The sequence below is a fragment of the Bombina bombina genome, chromosome 6 (genome assembly GCF_027579735.1).
Source record: "Bombina bombina isolate aBomBom1 chromosome 6, aBomBom1.pri, whole genome shotgun sequence".
NCBI lineage: Eukaryota > Metazoa > Chordata > Amphibia > Anura > Bombinatoridae > Bombina > Bombina bombina.
In genome coordinates, this window is record NC_069504.1 from 980,920,461 (window position 1) to 980,942,276 (window position 21,816).

Below are 21,816 nucleotides of genomic sequence, written 5' to 3' on the forward strand. Positions count from 1 at the left end.
TGCATTGCATATTGGCTGCAGAAAAAAAAGGAATTGTAAAATGGCTCTTGAATTAATTTGTTTCCTTTTCTCTTAGTCTAATAAAGAAATGTAGAAATAAAAAAGGTGCATTGCTCATACGAACAGCTTACATTCAGAGAAAAACAGCTTTGCAGACTGTGAAAAGCTAGGGAACGAGTTTGCAAAAATCTCAGAGCCAGACAACAATCAATGCATTGTTGCTTTGCAGTACTGCTGAATATTTGACTGTAGTCTTCAAACAGTACTTTGCTCTGGATGCACTGTGTTAAGGAAAACTTTTACAATGCAGCCAGAGAACAGCTCTGTTTAAAAAGAACACCCTAATGTGGAGCAGTGCTGAAAAGTTAAAGTGCTAACAGTTCCTATTCTTTCTGCAGACATGCTGCATTTTCTGCGATGACATCTCAGATCACTCTATGTTCTGTCTTGGGGTGTATGAGTAAGCCCATTGGCTGTTATAAAAGCTCCAACACTGGTAGCTAGGGAAAGAGCATATAAATAGTAGTCATGTACTATTGGTTGTGCAGTCAAACTGTACAATCTTCTTGTTTATGGAACTCCTTGTTGAATGTGCAGGGAAATAAAAACATTTTTTAAATGTGGAGCAATATGCAATAGGTCTAAAGAGAAAGAGTGTGCAACGCCTGCCAAATTCAATATTAGAGGTGAATGTCTAAGGGATGTGAAGGACAAAACATTTCTATCATGTGTATAAATCACCAGCTAGTAAAAAAAAATCTTATCATGAATAGGAATAAACGGCATCATAAAATATTTCTGTTGCATGAAAAAAAAAATGTTTAAATTAATATTGAAGCTAGCAGGAAAATAGACATTAAAACATGAAAGAGGAGAGAGAAAAGAGAAGACAGATAGAGAAAATACAGAATAGAAAAGAAAGAAGAGAAGATAAAGAGGAAAAGGAAGAGATAGGAGAGAGATGAGAAGAGCAGAGCGACGAGAGAAAAAACAGCACTTTGTACACGTTTCTCATATACAGCATACATTTAAAAAATTAAAAAAAAAAAAGTTAGAAAGCAATGAATAGCAAGTTAAGACTGACCCAAAAAATATTATAAAAAATAATGCCGAGATAAGGTCAATTAAAGGGACATGAAACACATTTATTTTTTTCTGCAAAGGATAACAAGAGAAGGAAGACAATTAAATAATGGAAGTAAATTGGAAAGTTGTTTAAAATCACATGCTCTTTCTGAATCATGAAAGAAAAATTTGGGGTTTTATGTCCCTTTAACATAGCTTTTTTTTCTTAAAAATAAAAATAAAAAACTATGCTGTAAGCAAAACAGCTGATGATTATTCCTTTATTCGAGAGGTACCTAAATGCCTCATGAAAAACCTGCCTAGACCTGTGTTATAGAACACAATGGGGTCAAATGGTTTGCTGAAAAATGTGACCTTGTACGCCAGTGAGTATCATACAGGTTATCAGTAATTTTTACCATCAGGAATTTTTTCAAAGGTCATCTCAACTTTGTATAGCAAATGTTACAATTACGTTGGCAAGTAGATAGCTAATTAGAGTTAAATTAATATTTAAAACAGGGCCTGACAAATCCCAGAAACCGGGCTCTTAAAGTGAAGGTAAAGTTTGATGAATGACAGCCCGGTTTTTAAAAATACTATTAAAAACAGTGGCACTTTCATTCATCAAAGTTTAGAAAGCAGCCGTTTTGTTTAAAAACTTAATCCGGCTTCCTCAAATCACGGCTTTCCCCCCAATTGCCTGAGGCCATGCCATGATTGGAGAAAGCTGGATTAGTCATTGCTGACGTGTGAAGAGAGGCTCTCTGGGTGGGGGAAGCTGCTCTAGCTGTGAAAAGAAGAAAGGTAAGTTTTTAAACAAAACGGCTGCTTTCTAAACTTTATTGAATAAAAGTGCCCCTGTTTTTAATAGAATTTTTAAAAACTGGGCTTTCATTCATCAAAGTTTACCTTCACTTTAATATAAAATGTTTAGTTATGTGTAGCAAAACAACTTTCCTTTGTACTTTCATTATTTCTTCACATGTCAGCAATGACTAATCCGGCTTCCTCCAATCACGGCATGGCCTCAGGCAATGATTCTTCTGGGGGAAGCCGTGATTGGAGGAACCCACACCCACCAAACCCCCCAAAAAAACTAACACTAAAAAAAATCTTAAGTACCCATTGCCCCTAAAGGGGCATTTGTATGGGCATTGCCCTTAAAAGGGCATTCAGCTCTTTTAATTATAAATAATTTAGCCAGCTTTGTTGGGTTAAGAAATAGCTGGGAGGGAGTGATGTAATACTTTGTAATAGTATAACATTTTCAGTTATTTATGTTACTTAAAGTGAAAGTCAATCCTAGCGTTGTATAGTTCAACATAAATTGATTTAATTATAATTTGTGCAAAAAAAAAAAAATAATATAGGTAGAAAACCCTTTATCCTAATGGCTTGGCACCAGTTTGGATTTCGGAATAGTTTGGATTATGGAATATTTGCATCTGTAAAATGTGACCGTTTGGAGACGGGATGGACTGTAGACAACATTATCTTGTGTTATTTAGGCAATATTTACATGTCATAATACAGGGAGTGCAGAATTATTAGGCAAGTTGTATTTTTGAGGATTAATTTTATTATTGAACAACAACCATGTTCTCAATGAACCAAAAAAACTCATTAATATCAAAGCTGAATAGTTTTGGAAGTAGTTTTTAGTTTGTTTTTAGTTATAGCTATTTTAGGGGGATATCTGTGTGTGCAGGTGACTATTACTGTGCATAATTATTAGGCAACTTAACAAAAAACAAATATATACCCATTTCAATTATTTATTTTTACCAGTGAAACCAATATAACATCTCAACATTCACAAATATACATTTCTGACATTCAAAAACAAAACAAAAACAAATCAGTGACCAATATAGCCACCTTTCTTTGCAAGGACACTCAAAAGCCTGCCATCCATGGATTCTGTCAGTGTTTTGATCTGTTCACCATCAACATTGCGTGCAGCAGCAACCACAGCCTCCCAGACACTGTTCAGAGAGGTGTACTGTTTTTTGTAAATCTCACATTTGATGATGGACCACAGGTTCTCAATGGGGTTCAGATCAGGTGAACAAGGAGGCCAGGTCATTAGATTTTCTTCTTTTATACCCTTTCTTGCCAGCCACGCTGTGGAGTACTTGGACGCGTGTGATGGAGCATTGTCCTGCATGAAAATCATGTTTTTCTTGAAGGATGCAGACTTCTTCCTGTACCACTGCTTGAAGAAGGTGTCTTCCAGAAACTGGCAGTAGGACTGGGAGTTGAGCTTGACTCCATCCTCAACCCGAAAAGGCCCCACAAGCTCATCTTTGATGATACCAGCCCAAACCAGTACTCCACCTCCACCTTGCTGGCGTCTGAGTCGGACTGGAGCTCTCTGCCCTTTACCAATCCAGCCACGGGCCCATCCATCTGGCCCATCAAGACTCACTCTCATTTCATCAGTCCATAAAACCTTAGAAAAATCAGTCTTGAGATATTTCTTGGCCCAGTCTTGACGTTTCAGCTTGTGTGTCTTGTTCAGTGGTGGTCGTCTTTCAGCCTTTCTTACCTTGGCCATGTCTCTGAGTATTGCACACCTTGTGCTTTTGGGCACTCCAGTGATGTTGCAGCTCTGAAATATGTCCAAACTGGTGGCAAGTGGCATCTTGGCAGCTGCACGCTTGACTTTTCTCAGTTCATGGGCAGTTATTTTGCGCCTTGGTTTTTCCACACGCTTCTTGCGACCCTGTTGACTATTTTGAATGAAACGCTTTATTGTTCGATGATCACGCTTCAGAAGCTTTGCAATTTTAAGAGTGCTGCATCCCTCTGCAAGATATCTCACTATTTTTGACTTTTCTGAGCCTGTCAAGTCCTTCTTTTGACCCATTTTGCCAAAGGAAAGGAAGTTGCCTAATAATTATGCACACCTGATATAGGGTGTTGATTTCATTAGACCACACCCCTTCTCATTACAGAGATGCACATCACCTAATATGCTTAATTGGTAGTAGGCTTTCGAGCCTATACAGCTTGGAGTAAGACAACATGCATAAAGAGGATGATGTGGTCAAAATACTCATTTGCCTAATAATTCTGCGCTCCCTGTACAGCTTATACATGAAATCTAATTGCAATTTTATAGAATTTTTAATACTTTTGTATACATACTACCCTCAAAAATATAGTACAGTAATATTTGCCATTTTAAAGTGAACGTCAACTTTCATGAATCAGTGCCCGGTTTTAAAAAAAAAAAAAGTTTGCATTGCACCAGATTTTACAAATACCTTCTTCTCCTGAAACACCGGATCGCCGATCCCACGCCTGCAGCTCCTCTGTACTTTGTCAGCAATGACGAAACCGGCTCTCTCCAATCACGGCTTCCCCACCAGGAGCATTCATCTGGTGAGGCCATGCCCTAATTGGAGGAAGCCGGTTTCTTCATTGTTGTGTTAGTAGAGCAGGAAGAAGCAGGCATGGGATTGGCGATCCGGTGTTTCAGGAGAAAAAGGTAAGTATTTGAAAAATCCGGTGCAATGTAAACTTTCATGAATGAAAGTGCCCCTGTTTTAATAGTTGTTTTTTTTTTTAAACTGGGCACTGATTCATGAAATTGACATTCACTTTAAATAACTATGAGACTATTATTTGCATTTTAGAACACAAAAAAACAAACCAAAGCCACGGGCAGTGAGGATTGTGGCTTACAATTGGGAAAATAGTATTTTATTTTTTAAATAGTATTTAAAAAGTTTGGATTTCAGAAATCCAGATTTGGGGATTTGCAACTGTATTAGATAATACTACCTTAATAGTGCCTTACATTTTAGAAAGGATGGTAGTAAACTCAGCCAAGTGATGTGCCCATTAAATAGGTTCTTAAAGGGACATGAAATCCAAAACATTTCTTTCATGATTCAGACAGATAATACAATTTTAAACAGCTTTCTAATTTACTTCTATTTTTTAATTTGTTTCATTCTCTTGGTATCATGTTTTGAAGGCGCAGCAATGCACTACTGGTTTCTAACTGAACACATGGGTGAGCCAATCACAATCGATATATATATTCAGCCTCCAATCAACAGCTAGAACCTAGGTTCTCTGCTGCTCCTGAGCTTGCCTAGATAAACCTTTCAGCAAAGGATAACAAGAGAAGGAAGCAAATTAAATAATAGAAGTAAATTGGAAAGTTGTTTAAAATTGTATTCTCTTTCTGAATCATGAAAGAAAAAAAATTTGGGTTTCATGTCCCTTTAAGGCCAAGTGATGTGCCAATTAATTCAGTGCTTAAAAAATGGTTAACAATTCAGCTACATTTTGAGTCTTTACCAAAAAAGCAAATACACACATGAACACATATGCAAACCTATATTCTTTGTCTTTCTCCTATAAATGGTGTTTGAATGTCTCCTCAGATTTCTTGCTAGCTTCTAAATTTCAATTAAAATGTATGAATCCAAAATAAAAATAAATTTAAAAAAAACAAACAAAACAACAACAACTCAACATCACTGTGATGATCTCTAGGAATCTGGGTAAACTCCATTAGAGAAAATAATATCCCATCTATATTGCTACAAAGATAGAACGACCTGCATTTACAATGCATACAGATATGTTTGCTCCACACTGCCATCTGGTTGGACGTCCCATGGGACACTTCAAAAGTTCTGCGGCAACCACATGAATGTCAAACTGCAAAGCTTGGCTCTTACAAGTATTTAGCAATCTAGTTGAAAGGTTAACTCCACTATAATTAGATTAGTTTGCTTTCATTAAAAAAAGCATTGACAATATTTTTCCTTATAAAAGTACTAAATTTACTTTTCATATATATATTTTTTTTTTTCTTAGAAGGTAGTTTGAATTTACGTAAACATCAGCTTTAAAACTCAGAGCCAGCTGGTGATGTGAAACATAGTGCACTAGGAGCAACACAGCACCAATATGACTACTTTATTTTCTATGTCTCTTTTAATAAATTGACACTCAACCTTACAAAAATGTCAATATTGCAAAACAAATTGCATATTTATTACATTAAAAGTGTTTAAATATAATTTTCCCCCATGGGGTCTATTTTACCTTGCTTGAAAGCCCTTTCTTGTTTCAAAGAAATTATAGCAGGACGTGTAGCCAATCAAAAGCCATACCCCACAAACAGAAATTAGACCACACTTCTGGCTCCTCTGCTTCAGTGGCTGTTATATGAAGCAGAAGCACCAATACTCAGCTTTCTCTCAGAGGAACAATCAGTATGGCCTATGGTTTGCTGCACCATCAGGGGCACAACTACAGGGGTCTGAGGTCTCAAAGTAAGACTGGGCCACAACTCTAGGTAGCCCATTTGGGCCGTGCAATCAGCCAGGCCCCCGGCGTTCCAGCCATGCAGAACAGGGCTCACAGAGTAATGAAAAGTGTATGCCATTACCATATGGTGGCAGGATTTTCAATATGGCCACCACAGTCTTAATGTACAGAAAAAAAAAAAAACATATCACCATATTTGTAAAGGTTGCACACATCCTCAAAGTAACCAAGGAGAAGGAATGACTTGTTCATAAAAAAAAAAGCAAACATTTCAATCTGGACAAAGCACTGTACGAGTCATTCACCAATCTTTCTATAAATATTTAGTGCACATAGAAGGGGTTACTACTTCCCCCTAAGTAGTACAGCAATACATAATTCTACAGCATCCGCTGTATTGCTGTTTATAGTAAAGCAGCTCCTTTTTATTTCCTATGTGGCTAACACAGCATCTACTGGTTGCAAACAGCCAGAAAGAGTACTGCTGAAATGAGGGGGAAGGCCACAGCCTTTGCCCGAGGCACAGCAAAGTTTAGTTACGCCCCTGCTAGTCATGTCACTTTTGGAAATCAAGGGGGGAAGGACTTAAGTAAAAGAGGAAATATATTTATATAGCACTGTAGGCAATTTTAATATAAGAAATATGCACATCTCAGTAAAATATTTTAAAAGCTTTGTTTTTTTTCTAATACCTTTAGTGGCCCTTAAATTGAAATAGTCACTCCATGGATGTGAAAGGCAAATGGACACTCTAGTGCAATAATAAAATGCTATTTTCTTGGACCATTTTATCATTAAACCATTGAAAGTAAGAAAGTAGTGCACCACAAAGACATTGATAAAGTAGTATATATGCATTACTGTGTTTTCTAAAGCAGGGCATGGTGTTTGGCAGATCGGTACAGAGATTAAAAATAAAAACATTATTGAGGCTCCCATAAATGCTAAATTACTTTCTCATAATTACATTTACATCAAACAATTCCAATTTATATATTTACATACATAATTAACACTGCCTTATCAAATATTCACTTTTGACCCTTATGACATTGCAAATTTCCTAATGGTCCCATTATCATATAACAAATTATTAATAGTCACTTATGTCACACTTCAATCAAATGGCTATAGTATCACTTGTTTGTTTCTACTGAGCATATAAATACACATACAGATTTGCCTAATATTGTCACAACCAGGGGCCATGGAGGACACATTCACCTACACAGTCAAGGATAATTGATTTGCAATAAAACATCTGGCAGTCATAGGAGTAGGAAATCATCAAGTTATAGAGGAAAACCTAAACTAGGCTGCTTTCCTAAATCCTGCTAAACACAGTAGAACAATGAACACAAGCATAATAAAAAGACCACGCAAAAGCACATAGGGGCCGATTTATCAAGCTCTGTATGCAGCTTGAAGCACCGTGTTTCTGGAGAGCCTTCAGGACAGACATCGCGGGGAATCAACCCGATCGAATACGATAGGGTTGATTGACAACCCCTGCTAGCGGCCTGCAGGGGGGCGGCGTTGCACCAGCAGTTCACAAGAGATGCTGGCGCAATGCTGAATGCGGAGAGTATGTTGCTCTCCGCACTCTCCGCATTCAGCAATGTCTGTCAGACATGATCTGCTGATCGGATCATGTCGGACACAGGATTGATAAATCGGCCCCTTAGTCTCAATTTTAAATAAGTAGATTTTTTTTTTTTTTACACATTTCAAAGTTAGTTCAATTCCTTCCTCTTGTATCATGTGACTGATCACATGATCTATCAGCCAATCACAGAATGCATATATGTACATCACGTGAATTCTTGTACATGTAGGAACAAAAGAAAATGTGCATATTAAAGATTGTGCGCAGTTAAATAATGGTGAATGATAATGTTTTTTTAAATTGTGTGCTCCAAGTTGTTTGAAATTTAAATTTAGTATTCTTTATGCACCGGCCTTGTTGGCTTAGCCCAGGACATGCCCTCTGGTATATACAAAGGCTTCTGGTTACCTATGTATAACACTTAAATGTAGATTTACCATTTGATCATTGTGTTCAATAACTGAGAAAAGTCACATACAAAAATAAAGCTAAATTTTATTTTGTATTTGTTAAACCCCTCATAAACTACTATTAATTGTACACACATTACTTTATAAATCAATGGTTGTGTGATGAATGTTTACATTCAAGCTAATTATGTCTGATATATCTGTATGCTGGGTTGCTTGATCACCCGGCATGGAGATTCTCTTGTAATTACAAGGTCTTTACTGTCCCTTTAACAAGGCATTTCTGTTGTCTTGCTACAGAATAACATATCAGCCAAGTCTAAATATTTTAAAAACAAATTGACATTTTGTATGCTGCTTTTGTTTTTCAATAGTTAAACTCCACCTATTACTTGTCTTATTTGGAGGAGCTTTGACGTTTTGTATGCTGCATTTGTTTTTAAATAGTTAAACTCCACCTATTACTTGTCTTATTTGGAGGAGCTTTGACGTTCTGTATGCTGCATTTGTTTTTAAATAGTTAAACTCCACCTATTACTTGTCTTATTTGGAGGAGCTTTGACGTTCTGTATGCTGCATTTGTTTTTAAATAGTTAAACTTCACCTATCACTTGCCTGATTTGGAGGAGCCAATTGGGATTGAATCTGTAGATGACAAGGCTAGCCATGGTCATATTTTGTAGCTTTTAAAGCTAAATGTAGCAGTGTTAGCCTTAAAAAGCCAGCAGAGTGGTATTCCAGGTCAGAACATTAGAAAAGCCAAAAATCTTAGAGATAAATTACATGAAAGGATCAAAATAATTAATTAAAATGTATTGCAATTTTGTTTTACTGTGCGTAACTAAACATTTTTTATAAAATCTCAAGCTTTTTACTGACCCTTTTAAATTTTATAATAAACGGTTTCTAGAGCATTTTTTTTAATTTGCTATGAAAACACCTGTCAAATCCTATCTCAGATGCTACATCTCTTCAGATGATGAAACTTACACAGAAAAACTATGTTTGGACTGTGAGAATTGTAGGGAAGTGGCATTGTAAAGCAAATGCTCCAACCATACAAAACAAAATATGCTTCCCTGATAGAAAAAGAAAATTGCAGAAACCAGTAAAAAACATAGCGGATTTCATCACAGATACTGGCACAAGCTCAAGTTGTTCATTTATTATGAGTGTATGGCACTGGAGTCTTCTCTCTGTTGTGACATGACTAGTTGACAATTGGTTTCACAATTAGATAAATGATCTAAAAACCTTTTTTTTAAAGTCTAAAAATCCAAAATGTGAGTTGTGGTATAAAAAAAGAATTCTCTCAAACATGCAAAACATCAGTTTTCCAGGGTCACCCAACGCAAGACAGAACATGCTGTGATCTGAGAGGTCATTGCAGAAAATGCTGCAAGTCTGCAGAAAGAATGGAACACATGCAAGAACTATAAGCTCAGTGCTGTTTTCTGGCTGCACTGTGTAAGTTTTCCTAACAAAGTGCAACTAGAGCGAAGCACTGTTTGAAGAAAACAAATATGGACAAGGATTGGTTCTCATGGATTTTTTTTAAACCACTCCCCTAGCCTTTTTCTGGTCTGAAAAGCTGCGACTCCTGAATATAACACATTATTGTGAGCAATGCACCTTTTTATTGCTACTTTTTTACCTTATAAATATGTTAGACCAAGAGCAAAGGAAACAAACTTATTCAAGAGACGTTTTAAAAATCTTAATTTCTTTTTTCTTCTCTGCAGCTAATTTGCAATGAGATTTTTAGCTGCTGTAATATATTATACAACTTTAAAAACTGTTTCTTTCGAGTTAATCAAATTGGTGCTTTAGTGTAACTGCCTAATATAACATTAATTTCATTTCAAAATGACCTGCAGAAAGGTTTTCACTAAAAAAAAATCTCATCGCAGAAAGTGAAAAAAAAGTTCTGCCTCTGGGGTCACCCAAAGTTAACAAGTGCAGAATTTCTTTGGATTAAATATCCCAGGTCTATGTACATACATTGTAACTTAAAGGAATAGTCTAGTCAAAATTACACTTTCACGATTCAGATAGAGCATGCAATATTAACCAACTTTCTAATTTACTCCAATTATCAATTTTTCTTTGTTCTCTTGGTATCTTTATTTGAATGAACATTTAGACACCAATCAGAAAGTGCTACCCAGGTTCTGACCCAAAAATGGGCCATCTCCTATGCTTACATTCTTGCTTTTTCAAATAAAGATACCAAGAGAACGAAGAAAATTTTTTATAATAGGAGTAAATTAGAATGTTGCTTTAAATTGCATGCTCTATCTGAATCATGAAAGTTTAATTTTGACTAGACTGTTCCTTTGAACCTTAACCATCCCAAGTCAACCACAGTTCTCATACATAATATTACTTTAATAATGACGTCACCAAGAGAACCAACAGAAATCTTGGCATGACATTAAAGAAGAAAAATTAAAGTCAAGGAAAGCGCAAGTATATTCCTTTTGATATCACTCTAATCCCCACTCGCAATCCAACCACAAAACTAATTGTAGCCCACAACCCTAAGACTAACATGTCATGAAGAGGTACTATAGCTTTTGCTGCACAATACATGAGCTGGCACAAAGTTGCATGATCTACTTTGTTGGTGCCACATTTTGCAACAACATTTATGTTTGATATACAGCAGTGATGCAAATGTGACTTCTTCACCGAAATGCCAAAAGGTTTTAAGCAAATGCCAAGAAGACCACAGGTCAGGTGAGTTAGTCACTGGCTAACAGAAAACAGCATGGTGTGTGTATCTAATCCATGACGGTCGTTACAGGATTGCGAAAGTTTCTCCTTTGTTCTGTTGGGTGTATGAACACCCCTTCTCCATATTTGGCTGGATCATATACTCAGTAACACGGACAGTATTGACATCTAAAAGGGTATCCACATTAAGCTGCAGGAGGCTGTGTGAGAGTGTTCCCATCCAGTTCGTGGAGTACAGACACTAACAGACTGCTGGAGCATTTTATGTGCGTGTAAACCCTTATTAAAGTGTACCTTGAATATGGATGCGCTGTGCTCTTCTTCTCTTTACTTGCTAAATCATAGTGAATAACTCGCCACTGCTGAAAAAAATGATTTGCTTCTAATCTGGTCACAGGCTTTTGTAGAAGAACATTACATTATAATAAAAGACCTTCTTAGAGCAATATTTACTGGAGTTTTGAAAATTTGAAGTTCTACAAAGTTTGCCCAATGATTGCCCAAGAATAATTAAGAGTAGTAATTTCTGCTACCAATAAATATAATCCAAGTTATTTTTGCTTATCTTATCTACAAGTAGATGAACAAACAGAAGCGCCTCATGGTGCAGGTATCATCAACCACAGGAAAAATTAAACAGGGTAATATCAACTCACTTAAAGGGATACTGTACCCAAAAATTTTCTTTCATCATTCAGATAGAGCATGACATTTTAAGCAACTTTCTAATTTACTCCTATTATCAAATTTTCTTCATTCTCTTGGTATCTTTATTTGAAATGCAAGAATGTAAGTTTAGATGCCGGCCCATTTTTGTGAACAACCTGGGTTGTCCTTGCTGATTGGTGGATAAATTAATCCACCAATAAAAAAGTGTTGTCCAGAGTACTGAAACCAAAAAAAAAGCTTAGATGCCTTCTTTTTCAAATAATGATAGTAAGAGAACAAAGAAAAATTGATAATAGGAGTAAATTAGAAGGTTGCTTAAAATTGCATGCTCTTTCTGAATTACAAAAGAAAAAATTTGGGTTCAGTGTCCCTTTAATGAGAAGCACAATAAAAGTATACTTTACAGGCAGGCTTGGACATCAGAGCCACTTGGCTAGCTCCGCTCATAAAATAGGCACTGAATAGACACTGGCAACCTCTCTGGTGGTCTCCATTCAAGCCGTCATACGTCAAGGTTCACGTCGGCTCACTTTAGGTGGATACGTCCTGTATGGGACCAGAGTATGCCCGTGAAAGTCAGAGTGCCCGTGAGTGCTTATTGCACAATATGTAGACGTAAATATGTCCAATGTTAGTTCATGAAAGATACTGACAAGAAGCAGTGATAAAAAAAAAACTTAATTTATTCACAGATTAAAAACAGCAACGCGTTTCTCATTCAATGTCGTTTCATCAAGCTGTATACAGATGTAAAGACCACTACCTTAAAAAGGCAATGGGCAACCTCCTAAGAATGCCAGTCCTTCCCTAGTCACGTCAGCCAGCAGAGAGATAAATATGACCCAGTTGCAATCAATCAGTTATTGAGGAATCTTGTCCATGTTTGCTCAGGATCAGCAGTTATCTGCAACTCCTGAGCAGTAATGTGTTTAACACCTTTTTTTTTTCCTAAACATTTAAACATCAGAGGATTTTATAGTCAAATTATTTTAAGTAACATTCTCAAGGAAGTTTTATCTTATAACTAAATCTACAGAAGTTGTCTGTGAACATTTACATTTTGGGTAACACATGTGAATGTAATTACTATAATAGGAAGTGCTATACTTCTACTATATAAGATTTCTTGCTGAATATCAATAAAGCTAAAAATGCTTCTGCATAAGAATGACTCACACAGGAGGGAATATACAGGAAAGTTTACATTGTAGGGAAAATGAACAGTCTTGTACTGGTATAAAATACTGGTGTCGATGAAAGTCTGTATTGAAACCAAACAAGTATGGGGAAACACACACACACTGGTGCTAACACAAAAGGGGAATATTGCACAGCACAGCTAAAATACCAAAGAGATGCAAAGTCACCTGGTTACATTCAAGAAGGAAGTCTATATTATGATATACATAATGAGGAAGTAAATAAATGGTAATATAAGGGGTAGAAAAATCTATAATGTGCTAAAAGTGTGAGACTTTTATGGTTCCTAATAAAAAAACCTTGGAAGTGTTCTAGAAACTGGGGATACAGAATCTGCAGAGCGCCAAAACAGCAGGGCAGGTCAGTCTGCAGAGAACCAAAACAGCAGGGCAGGCCAGTCTGCAGAGCGCTAAAACAGGATCACAGACAGAGTGCAAAAAAAGACAGACTGGCCACTCTGCAGAGCATCAAAACAGCAGGGCATGCTGGCCCTGCTGTTTTGGTGCTGTGCAGACCGGCCTGTGATCCTGTTTTGGCGCTTTGCAGAGCACCAAGACAGCAGGGTCGTCCAGTCTGCAGAGCGCCAAAACAGGAAAACAGTAGAACAAAGCCAACAAAAAGGAAAGGAATGACTGCACAATGCAAAAATAGAAGAGGAGCTGACCTGCTCAGTGCACAACAAAATGTTAAGTGGAGTTACCAATAGCTGAACCCAGGGCCACCATCAGGAGGTGAAAGGGGTGACTCATGTCAGGGCCACACTGGGCCAGGGGGCCCCATGAGGCAAGCACAATTATCATTAAAAAATAAAAATGTTGGCAGCCACCTAAGGGCGCTACAGCCGAGTGCTACTGAGCATGGGAAATATCATTACAAGGAGTAAAGCATTAGCATTTGAGAGGATTTCTGAGTGTGCACTAAACTACTATGCACAGTGTGAGACAGACTTGGCACTTCAGTTTGCACAGTGAGTGCATGAGTCAGACTGCAGATCACTTTCATTTGCAGAGGAGGTAGGACTTACTTAGTAAATGTTTTTTATTTCTTTGTGCAATTTCAGATTGTAACTTCAGTTTTATGGTGGGGCCAGGGGTTCATAAAAACATATTTTTCTAGCAATATGCAGCAGTGTATTTATGATTATTTGACAATGCTGTAGAAATGATACATTTAAAACCATGCACAAATGTTTCCTCTTCAATACACAAATGGTAGGTGCCCTTTTTTACATATGTATTTTAATTACATTCCAGTTTACTGCCCCTGTATTCAAGGACTTTCTAGATGCCAGGAGGCATTTTATCTAAGATTTTTATATCTGCATAAAATGTTATACGCTTAGGCTAAGATTGCTCAGTGTTTGAAATGAGACAGGTTAACTTAACACTTTTCAGTTTACACTACAGTTGACTTAATTTTGAAATACATAAAAACAAGCCTAAATCCTGCATTTAACCAGAACTAAAATGGTATGAGACTGAGTAACACATCTTATAGTTCCCCCAAGATCATATAGGGTGCAGCTTTTGCAAAATCCATAAGTACAACTGACAGATGGGAACATTTGTACACCAGATTTGAAGTGGTGCTCTTGGTTGGGGAAAATGGGGGAAAAGAAACACAAACATATGTCAACCTTTCAAAATTACTTTTCTTCATCTACCCATTCTGACAGATCATTTATGTACAATTTTGAATTCACAGAAGTATTTTTGTTTGCACATTTACAAAAATGATTCTTTAAAAATTGATCTCTTAATTTCTGCTATTTTTTTTTATCATGCATGTAACACACTATTGATTTAGAGGATGGTAATGAGGATAAATGTTACCTCAAGTGTTTCTGTGGCTGTCTATGTTTATGTCTTTGTTGGTGTCTCTATGAGTGTGTATGATTTTTTTTCTGTGGGTCTCTCTGTGAGGGTGTGTGTGTATGTCTTTGTGCATTTTCAGTGGATGTCTCTGTGAGGGTATGTGTGTGTGTGTGTGTATGTCTTTGTGTGTTTTCTGTGGATGTCTCTGTGAGGTGGGGGTGTATGTATGTTTGTGTTTTCTATGGATGTCTCTTTGAGGGTATGTGCATATGTCTGTGTGTCTCTGTGAGGGAGTGTGCATACGTTTGTGTGTTTTCTGTGGGTGTCTCTGTGAGGGAGTCTGTGTCTATGTGTGTGTGTGTGTGTGTCTGTGCATTTTTTGTGGGTGTCTCTGTAACGGTGTGTGTGTGCGTGTCTGTGCATTTTTTGTGGGTGTCTTTGTGACAGTGTGTGTGTGTGTCTGTGCATTTTCTGTGGATGTCTCTGACGGTGTGTGTGTGTGCGCATTTTTTGTGGTTGTCTCTGTGATGGTGTGTGTGTATGTCTGCATTTTTTGTGGGTGTCTCTGTGACATTGTGTGTGTATGTCTGCATTTTTTGTGGGTGTCTCTGACGGTGTGTGTGTGTGTGTGTATGTCTGTGCATTTTCTGTGGGTGTCTCTGTGACTGTGTGTGTGTCTGCATTTTCTGTGGGTGTCTGTGACGGTGTGTGTCTGTGCATTTCCTGTGGGTGTCTCTGTGACGGTGTGTGTCTGTGCATTTCCTGTGGGTGTCTCTGTGCATTTCCTGTGGGTGTCTCTGTGACGGTGTGTGTGTGGGCATTTTCTGTGGGTGTCTCTGTGACGGTGTGTGTGTGTGTATTTGCATTTTCTGTGGGTGTCTCTGTGCATTTTCTGTGGGTGTCTCTGTGACGGTATGTGTGTGTGTGTGTGTGTGTCTGTGCATTTTCTGTGGGTGTCTCTGTGACGGTGTGTGTGGCTGTGTGGCTGTGCATTTTCATAAATACTGTAGTCTTACTGGTCAGGAGATTATTGTTTAAATATTGGGCATCAAAGCGAGTTCCAACACTGAAAGAACTGAAACTTAACATAGCCTATTCTCTGACACAGGAGAAATGGAACACGATGAGAGACCCACTCAAAAGCTCTAACAAATTTTTAAGGAAGTGGGAGTTGTATATACTTTCTCTACCACCAAAATTAAATTATATACCCACTAAGAAAGACAGAGTGCATAATGGAAAAGCAATTAAGAGGTCAATGGACTTAACATTTAAACAATGGAAGTTGACAGATACTATGGCCCATAAAGAAGAGTACTGTTAAACTTTAGACCTGATGAACCCTGGGTAAATATGGAGTAAGCGGGATATATATATATATATATATATATATATATATATATATATATATATATATATATATATATATATATATATATATATGTACACCTTAATAAAAGCATGTATTGTCACTGGAAACAAATGTTATCTTCTTAGGAGGTTTAGTTTTTCTTACTATGTTTTTTTTATTGTTGCTATGTTTGCTATGATATTTTTTTTTAAAACAGTTGGAAAAGGACAAGCTAAAGTATCCTTTTCAGGACTGACAAATTGCGGGTAGCCAATGTTATGTTAACAGAGTATGTATAAGGTGTATCAACCTGTATGGATTGGCGCTACATTGTTTCTGTACTTGCCCTTGGACTGTTTTAAGAAATAAAGATTTATTTTTAATAAAACTATTAATCGGACCCTGCACTGTGTTAGAAAAATGCCTTCAAGGGTATCAAGCCAGTGAAAAGGGGGTGTTAAAACAAGTGTTTTGTTTAGTGCTAAAACATGTCAAGAGGCTCATACTGGCAAATAATGTTTGTTATGAAAAAACAGTGGGTGAGAAATTCTGCGCTGTTTACAAAACAGAATAGATAAGGTGAGAATGAAAAGACAGAAGATTTACTATTCTGTATTATTACATAGCTTAACCTTCCATAAAATTTAGGAATCACATAGAACACTGAAATATAAACCACAATAACGTAGGCTCCAAGAAAGCAAGTGTATAAGACATATATAATAATCCAAAGAAATGCAATCCATAATTAGATGTTGCATACTATCTGTACGTGCCAAAAACTCAATCATAAATCTAATATAATTTGTGGTATTACAGTTTGTACAGTAATAGAAAATGGGGACAATTCTAGATTTGTAGTATTGAAAAGTAAGGTGAATGATAAAAAAAAAATCTGCATGATTAATTAAATCGGACAAACAAGCACTTCACCACCTTAGCTATGTTGTCGCAGGTGAGACAGGAAGTACTTGCATGGATTCAGAATCCAAAAAGAAAACAAAAAAACTATTTTGAAGATACACTGGGGTTGTTGAATATAGGCAGAAGCAGCTAACAGTCTGAATCTGAACTGTTGCTAAAACAAAGGGGAGAAGGCAGTTTTTCATTCATGTTAAACGAAGAGAATGCATTGAAAGAAAAAAAAGATGAGACAGAAATACCCTGCACAGATGCTGAAACAAAGGGGGTAGGACTGCACTGAATATTAAACAGGTGGGAGTATTGTTAGTAAATTGTGCAAAAACTAGTAGAAATTTACATCTGATCTGATGCTGAAACAAAGGGAAGTATCTAAATTGGAATTGCAAACAAAGACTTTCATTTTTTTTACTCTGAAAAAAATAAAGATGTAGATAGATAGATAGATAGATAGATAGATAGATAGATAGATAGAGATGATAGATATATATCTTGGTATCATTTGTTGAAGGAGCAGCAATGCACTACTGGTTTCTAACTGAACACATGGGTGAGCCAATGACAATCGGTATATATATATATATATATATATATATATATGCAGCTACCAATCAGCAGCTAGAATCTAGGTTCTTTGCTGCTCCTGAGCTTACTTAGATAAACCTTTCAGCAAAGGATAACAAGTGAAGGAAGCAAAATAAATAATAGAAGATAATAGGAAAGTTGTTTAAAATTGTATGCTCTGTCTAAATCATTAGTGTATAATTATGACTTTACTGTTCCTTTAACTCATCAATGAACATGATGTTGAAAAGCATTCTTTGTACTAGAACAATTACATTAATTCACCAGCTGCAGGAATTTAGGTAATAGTTTAACATGAAAAAATAGAAATTTCTTCTGTGAATTTTTAAACCAAAATTAGGTAAAGTGCATGTGTATAGTGCATACATTTAAATGCACCGTTTAACCCTTTCGTGTCAGGGCAAAAGTGCCTACATCGGAACAACTGTTCCAATGTAGACAAATTGAAACCCCGCGATCGTGCACACGATCGCGAGATTTCAATTATTGGATTGCGTCTGGGGGCCGTCCCTACAACCCTAGGAACGCCCTCCAGACCGCGATCAAATCCTGACACCACAGAAGGCTTCAGGACAGCCGTTAGCTATGACGTTCTATTCCGTCATAACGGCTTTAAAGCCCAGTCTAATTATGACGGAATAGAACGGCATAACGGCTTTAAAAGGTTAATAGCCAGGGTATTGATAATTATCACTTTAAAATGGTATGTTGTCATGTAATTAACAGACACAAACGGTAAGTTAGCATTGCTAAGCCACCAAAACAGTAAAAAAAATACTAAATCACAAGTCTCATATCAATACCTGTTTTGTTCCAATTTCTGTTTACTTTGGAACTGCCAAATAATTATTGATCGTCAAATATGGCATTATAACAAATGCCATGAATCTAGCTAAGCTGTTAACCCCCCCCCCCCCCCCCCCACATTAGCATTAAAACCCACTAAGGAGCCACAATACACTGCCTAAAGTGGGCACGGCTGTTGACGTGTGTCTACATACATAACATGCTATATCTGATTGGCCCTCCAGCCATGGTGGGTCACATTTGCAAGGGGTCAAACAAATATTTAAACACAATCTTTTTAGCAATGAAATGCATTTTATTATAACACTATTAAGTCCTTTTTAGAGCCAGGTTCTGTAAATACAGGTTTATTTCCCTGCTCCCTTAGCACTTACAGCCTGGACACAGAGCAACTCTTATAACTGCAACTGTTGTCCAAACTTCCTGAATGTTTAAACATCCTTTTATAACAGTAACAAATAATTTAAAATAATAATAATAATAATAATAATAATAGAAAAAGATATACAACATTTTCCTCAACTTTGTAAGACAAACTAAATTATTCTGGAAATTAGAGGGTTAAGACAAATACCTCCATGAACAGGCACTGGTGTTAGGACAATCCCTTTAGCTTCTGTTTTTGGGGAGTCCACACCATATCGACCCTCATCGATTCTCAGGTGTATGGTATTGCTGCCAGGGTCAAGAATGGTCACATTCACCAAAGCACTGATAGCTTCCATATTGCTGTTATCTATCCCACTAAGGGCCAAGGAATAGGGCAACAGGACCAGTATAGGAAAACAGTTCAGATACTGCAGTGATAGCCTTGGAATCATCTTCAATCTCTGATAATGTATTAGTAAAATAATCCTTTGGCAGAATTAAATCTTTAAAGTGCAATAATATTGTTAATAATCCCTTATTGGTTACTTATTGGTTAAGATGTCCCTTCATTACCATAAATCCTTATATCAATTGTCTGTAATGATCTTTGAGCAGTTAGCAAAAAGTACTAAGGAAAAAACAAACAAAAAAAGACACTGGTATTCATTATAATCAGCAGATTTGCATGAAATAAACAATCATGATCTAATTTAATTAATTTTATAGTCATGTCTATTACTGGGCAAAGTGCCAGCAAGTAAACCGTAGCCCTTCTGACATATCCATTATCCAGTATTGTGTGCTTTTTCTTCTTCTTTACAGATACTGTAATCACCAGTGCAGTGGAAGGTATCTGTCAGTGAAACCTTCTAGTTGTTCTAATGTTTATGAAGCCTTCTTACAAAAAGATGAGAAACCTCATTGTGTGAAGGGTCTGCAAAGGGATGAACTGAATGCAAAAGATGCAGGATGGGGGGGAGGGGAATATCACACTCACATCCTGAGGCTCAGTGACACAATGCAAGAGATCTGTCAGGTGGCACAGTCTGGCAAGCCCCCCCGCAGCAAAATAAATAAGCAAGATCTTCAATATATCCCAAACAGTGGTGGTGCAGATGGGCAGAAAACAGGTACTGCTGTCTCCGGGGAAGTTTCCTTCTCACTTTTCTCCCCCACTACAAAGCTGATCACCTACAGCCGTGGCTGTCACTTACTAGTGAAGAAGACCTCACATCCGACGTGAAACAGAAAAACCAAGTAAATATACTAAGGGGTATAATCCTCATCGGCACCGAACTGAAATCTCCTCACTGCCAGCCAAGCTGCTGCTGCCGCCGCCGGCGCAAGCAGACTGAAAGCTCTGAACGACCAGTAGAACAGAACGTGCGAGCTCCTCCTCCCACATTACGTGTTGCCTTTGGTGACTGTGTGTGTTGTGAACTCACTTTGCTGTGCTGCTGTGTAGGGTGCACATCCTGGCTGGTATTTTACCGGCACAGACGGTATCTTGCTGTCTGCAGCTGGTGCTGGCACATTGCTGGTATTTTGTTTTGTTTGCACAACCCTCTTCGGTCTGTCAGACTAGCTGTAAGCTAGGGAGAGGTATGTGTGTTGTAGAGAGGGGAGGGAGTCTGCACATCCTGCTTCTGTAGGGAGGAGGAGGGAGTCTGCACATGTGCTTCTGTAGAGAGAGGAGGGAGTCAGTGACAAGTGACTGCTCTCTCTCTGCTGTGTTAGGATAAGATGTCTGCTGGCAGCAGATTGACAGGTTACAGAGCTCTCAGTAAAACTCCACAGTCCTGTCAGCCAAGGCTCTCATAAGGTGAGATCTCCTCTAGGGACCAGACATGCAAGCAGCAGTTATATTCACAGACATGTAGGAAACTAAGGGAAACAAAACACCTAAGGCTAGATTTTCAAGTGGCATCCTAATGTTAGCACCACGTTAGCACAAGTGCAATCGAATTTACAGCGCGTCCAGTCAGTACGACTGAAGGCCGCGTAAAGAGTTAGGGCTTATAAAAAAAAGTTATGCTAAACACAACATAAATACATTAAAATATACTGTTACACTCATATAAACACTATCTGATAAAAATATTAATAAAAAGGTTTTATTAGGTTTCAAAGTTGTATGGTATGGCCATGTACTTGACTACAAAGGGCTATATATATATATATATATATATATATATATACAGGTGGCCCTCGTTTTACAACGGTTCAATTTGCACCGTTTCAGAATAACAACCTTTTTTTTTTCAGTCATGTGACTGCTATTGAAAAGCATTGAGAAGCAGTGCATTGATTAAAATAGCCAGTAGGTGTTGCTCTCCGCTTGTGTTGCAGCAAATATATGCAAGCCAAGCAAGGTGAAATTAATCAGTTTAACCAGACCTGAGATATCGAGCATCTTGCAAAGGAACAAGATCTTCCAGTCTATAAATCAGTCCAGATTGGAATGCATAGATAGAACTGTTTGCAGAAAAATGCAAGTAAAGTCTGTGTTGTGTGATTATTTTATTATGTTTATAATGCTGTTTAGCAAATGTTTTTGTTCATTTAACTTAGTTTCATTATATATTCTGTGTTGTGTGATTATTTTATTAGGTTTATAATGCTGTTTAGCATTTAAAGTCTTCATTTCAAAGCTTTAAAAATAATGTATTAGGTGTTACTTCTGACAATTTTGAGAGGGACCTGGAACCTAACTCCCTCACTTCCCATTTACTTACATTATAAACTGGGTTTCAATTTACAATGGTTTCAATTTGCAACCATTCCTTCTGGAACCTAACCCCAGCGTAAACTGAGGGCTACCTGTATATATATATATATATATATATATATATATATATATATATATATATATATATATATATATATATTGTTTTTTTACACATAATAATAATATTAGAATGTTTTTTTTACACATAATAATAATGTGTTTTACTGTGTATTTACTGTAAATAGTTAACATTCCAA

The 21,816-nt window shown here is 37.1% G+C and overlaps 1 protein-coding gene across 3 annotated transcripts in view; it reads right to left on the reverse strand.

The window, feature by feature from the left end:
* The window catches only part of RNF130 (ring finger protein 130), a 625,517-nt gene extending 605,052 nt beyond the window's left edge, over positions 1–20,465 (reverse strand). For 2 of the 3 annotated variants that reach the window (XM_053718646.1, XM_053718647.1), the window contains exon 1: positions 19,037–20,465. In XM_053718646.1, coding sequence (XP_053574621.1) covers positions 19,037–19,283 — 247 coding nt within the window. In that variant the 5' untranslated portion in view covers positions 19,284–20,465. The remainder of the gene's footprint in view (positions 1–19,036) is intronic. The other variant, XM_053718645.1, reaches the window with a different exon arrangement.
* Between the last annotated feature and the right edge of the window lie 1,351 nt (positions 20,466–21,816).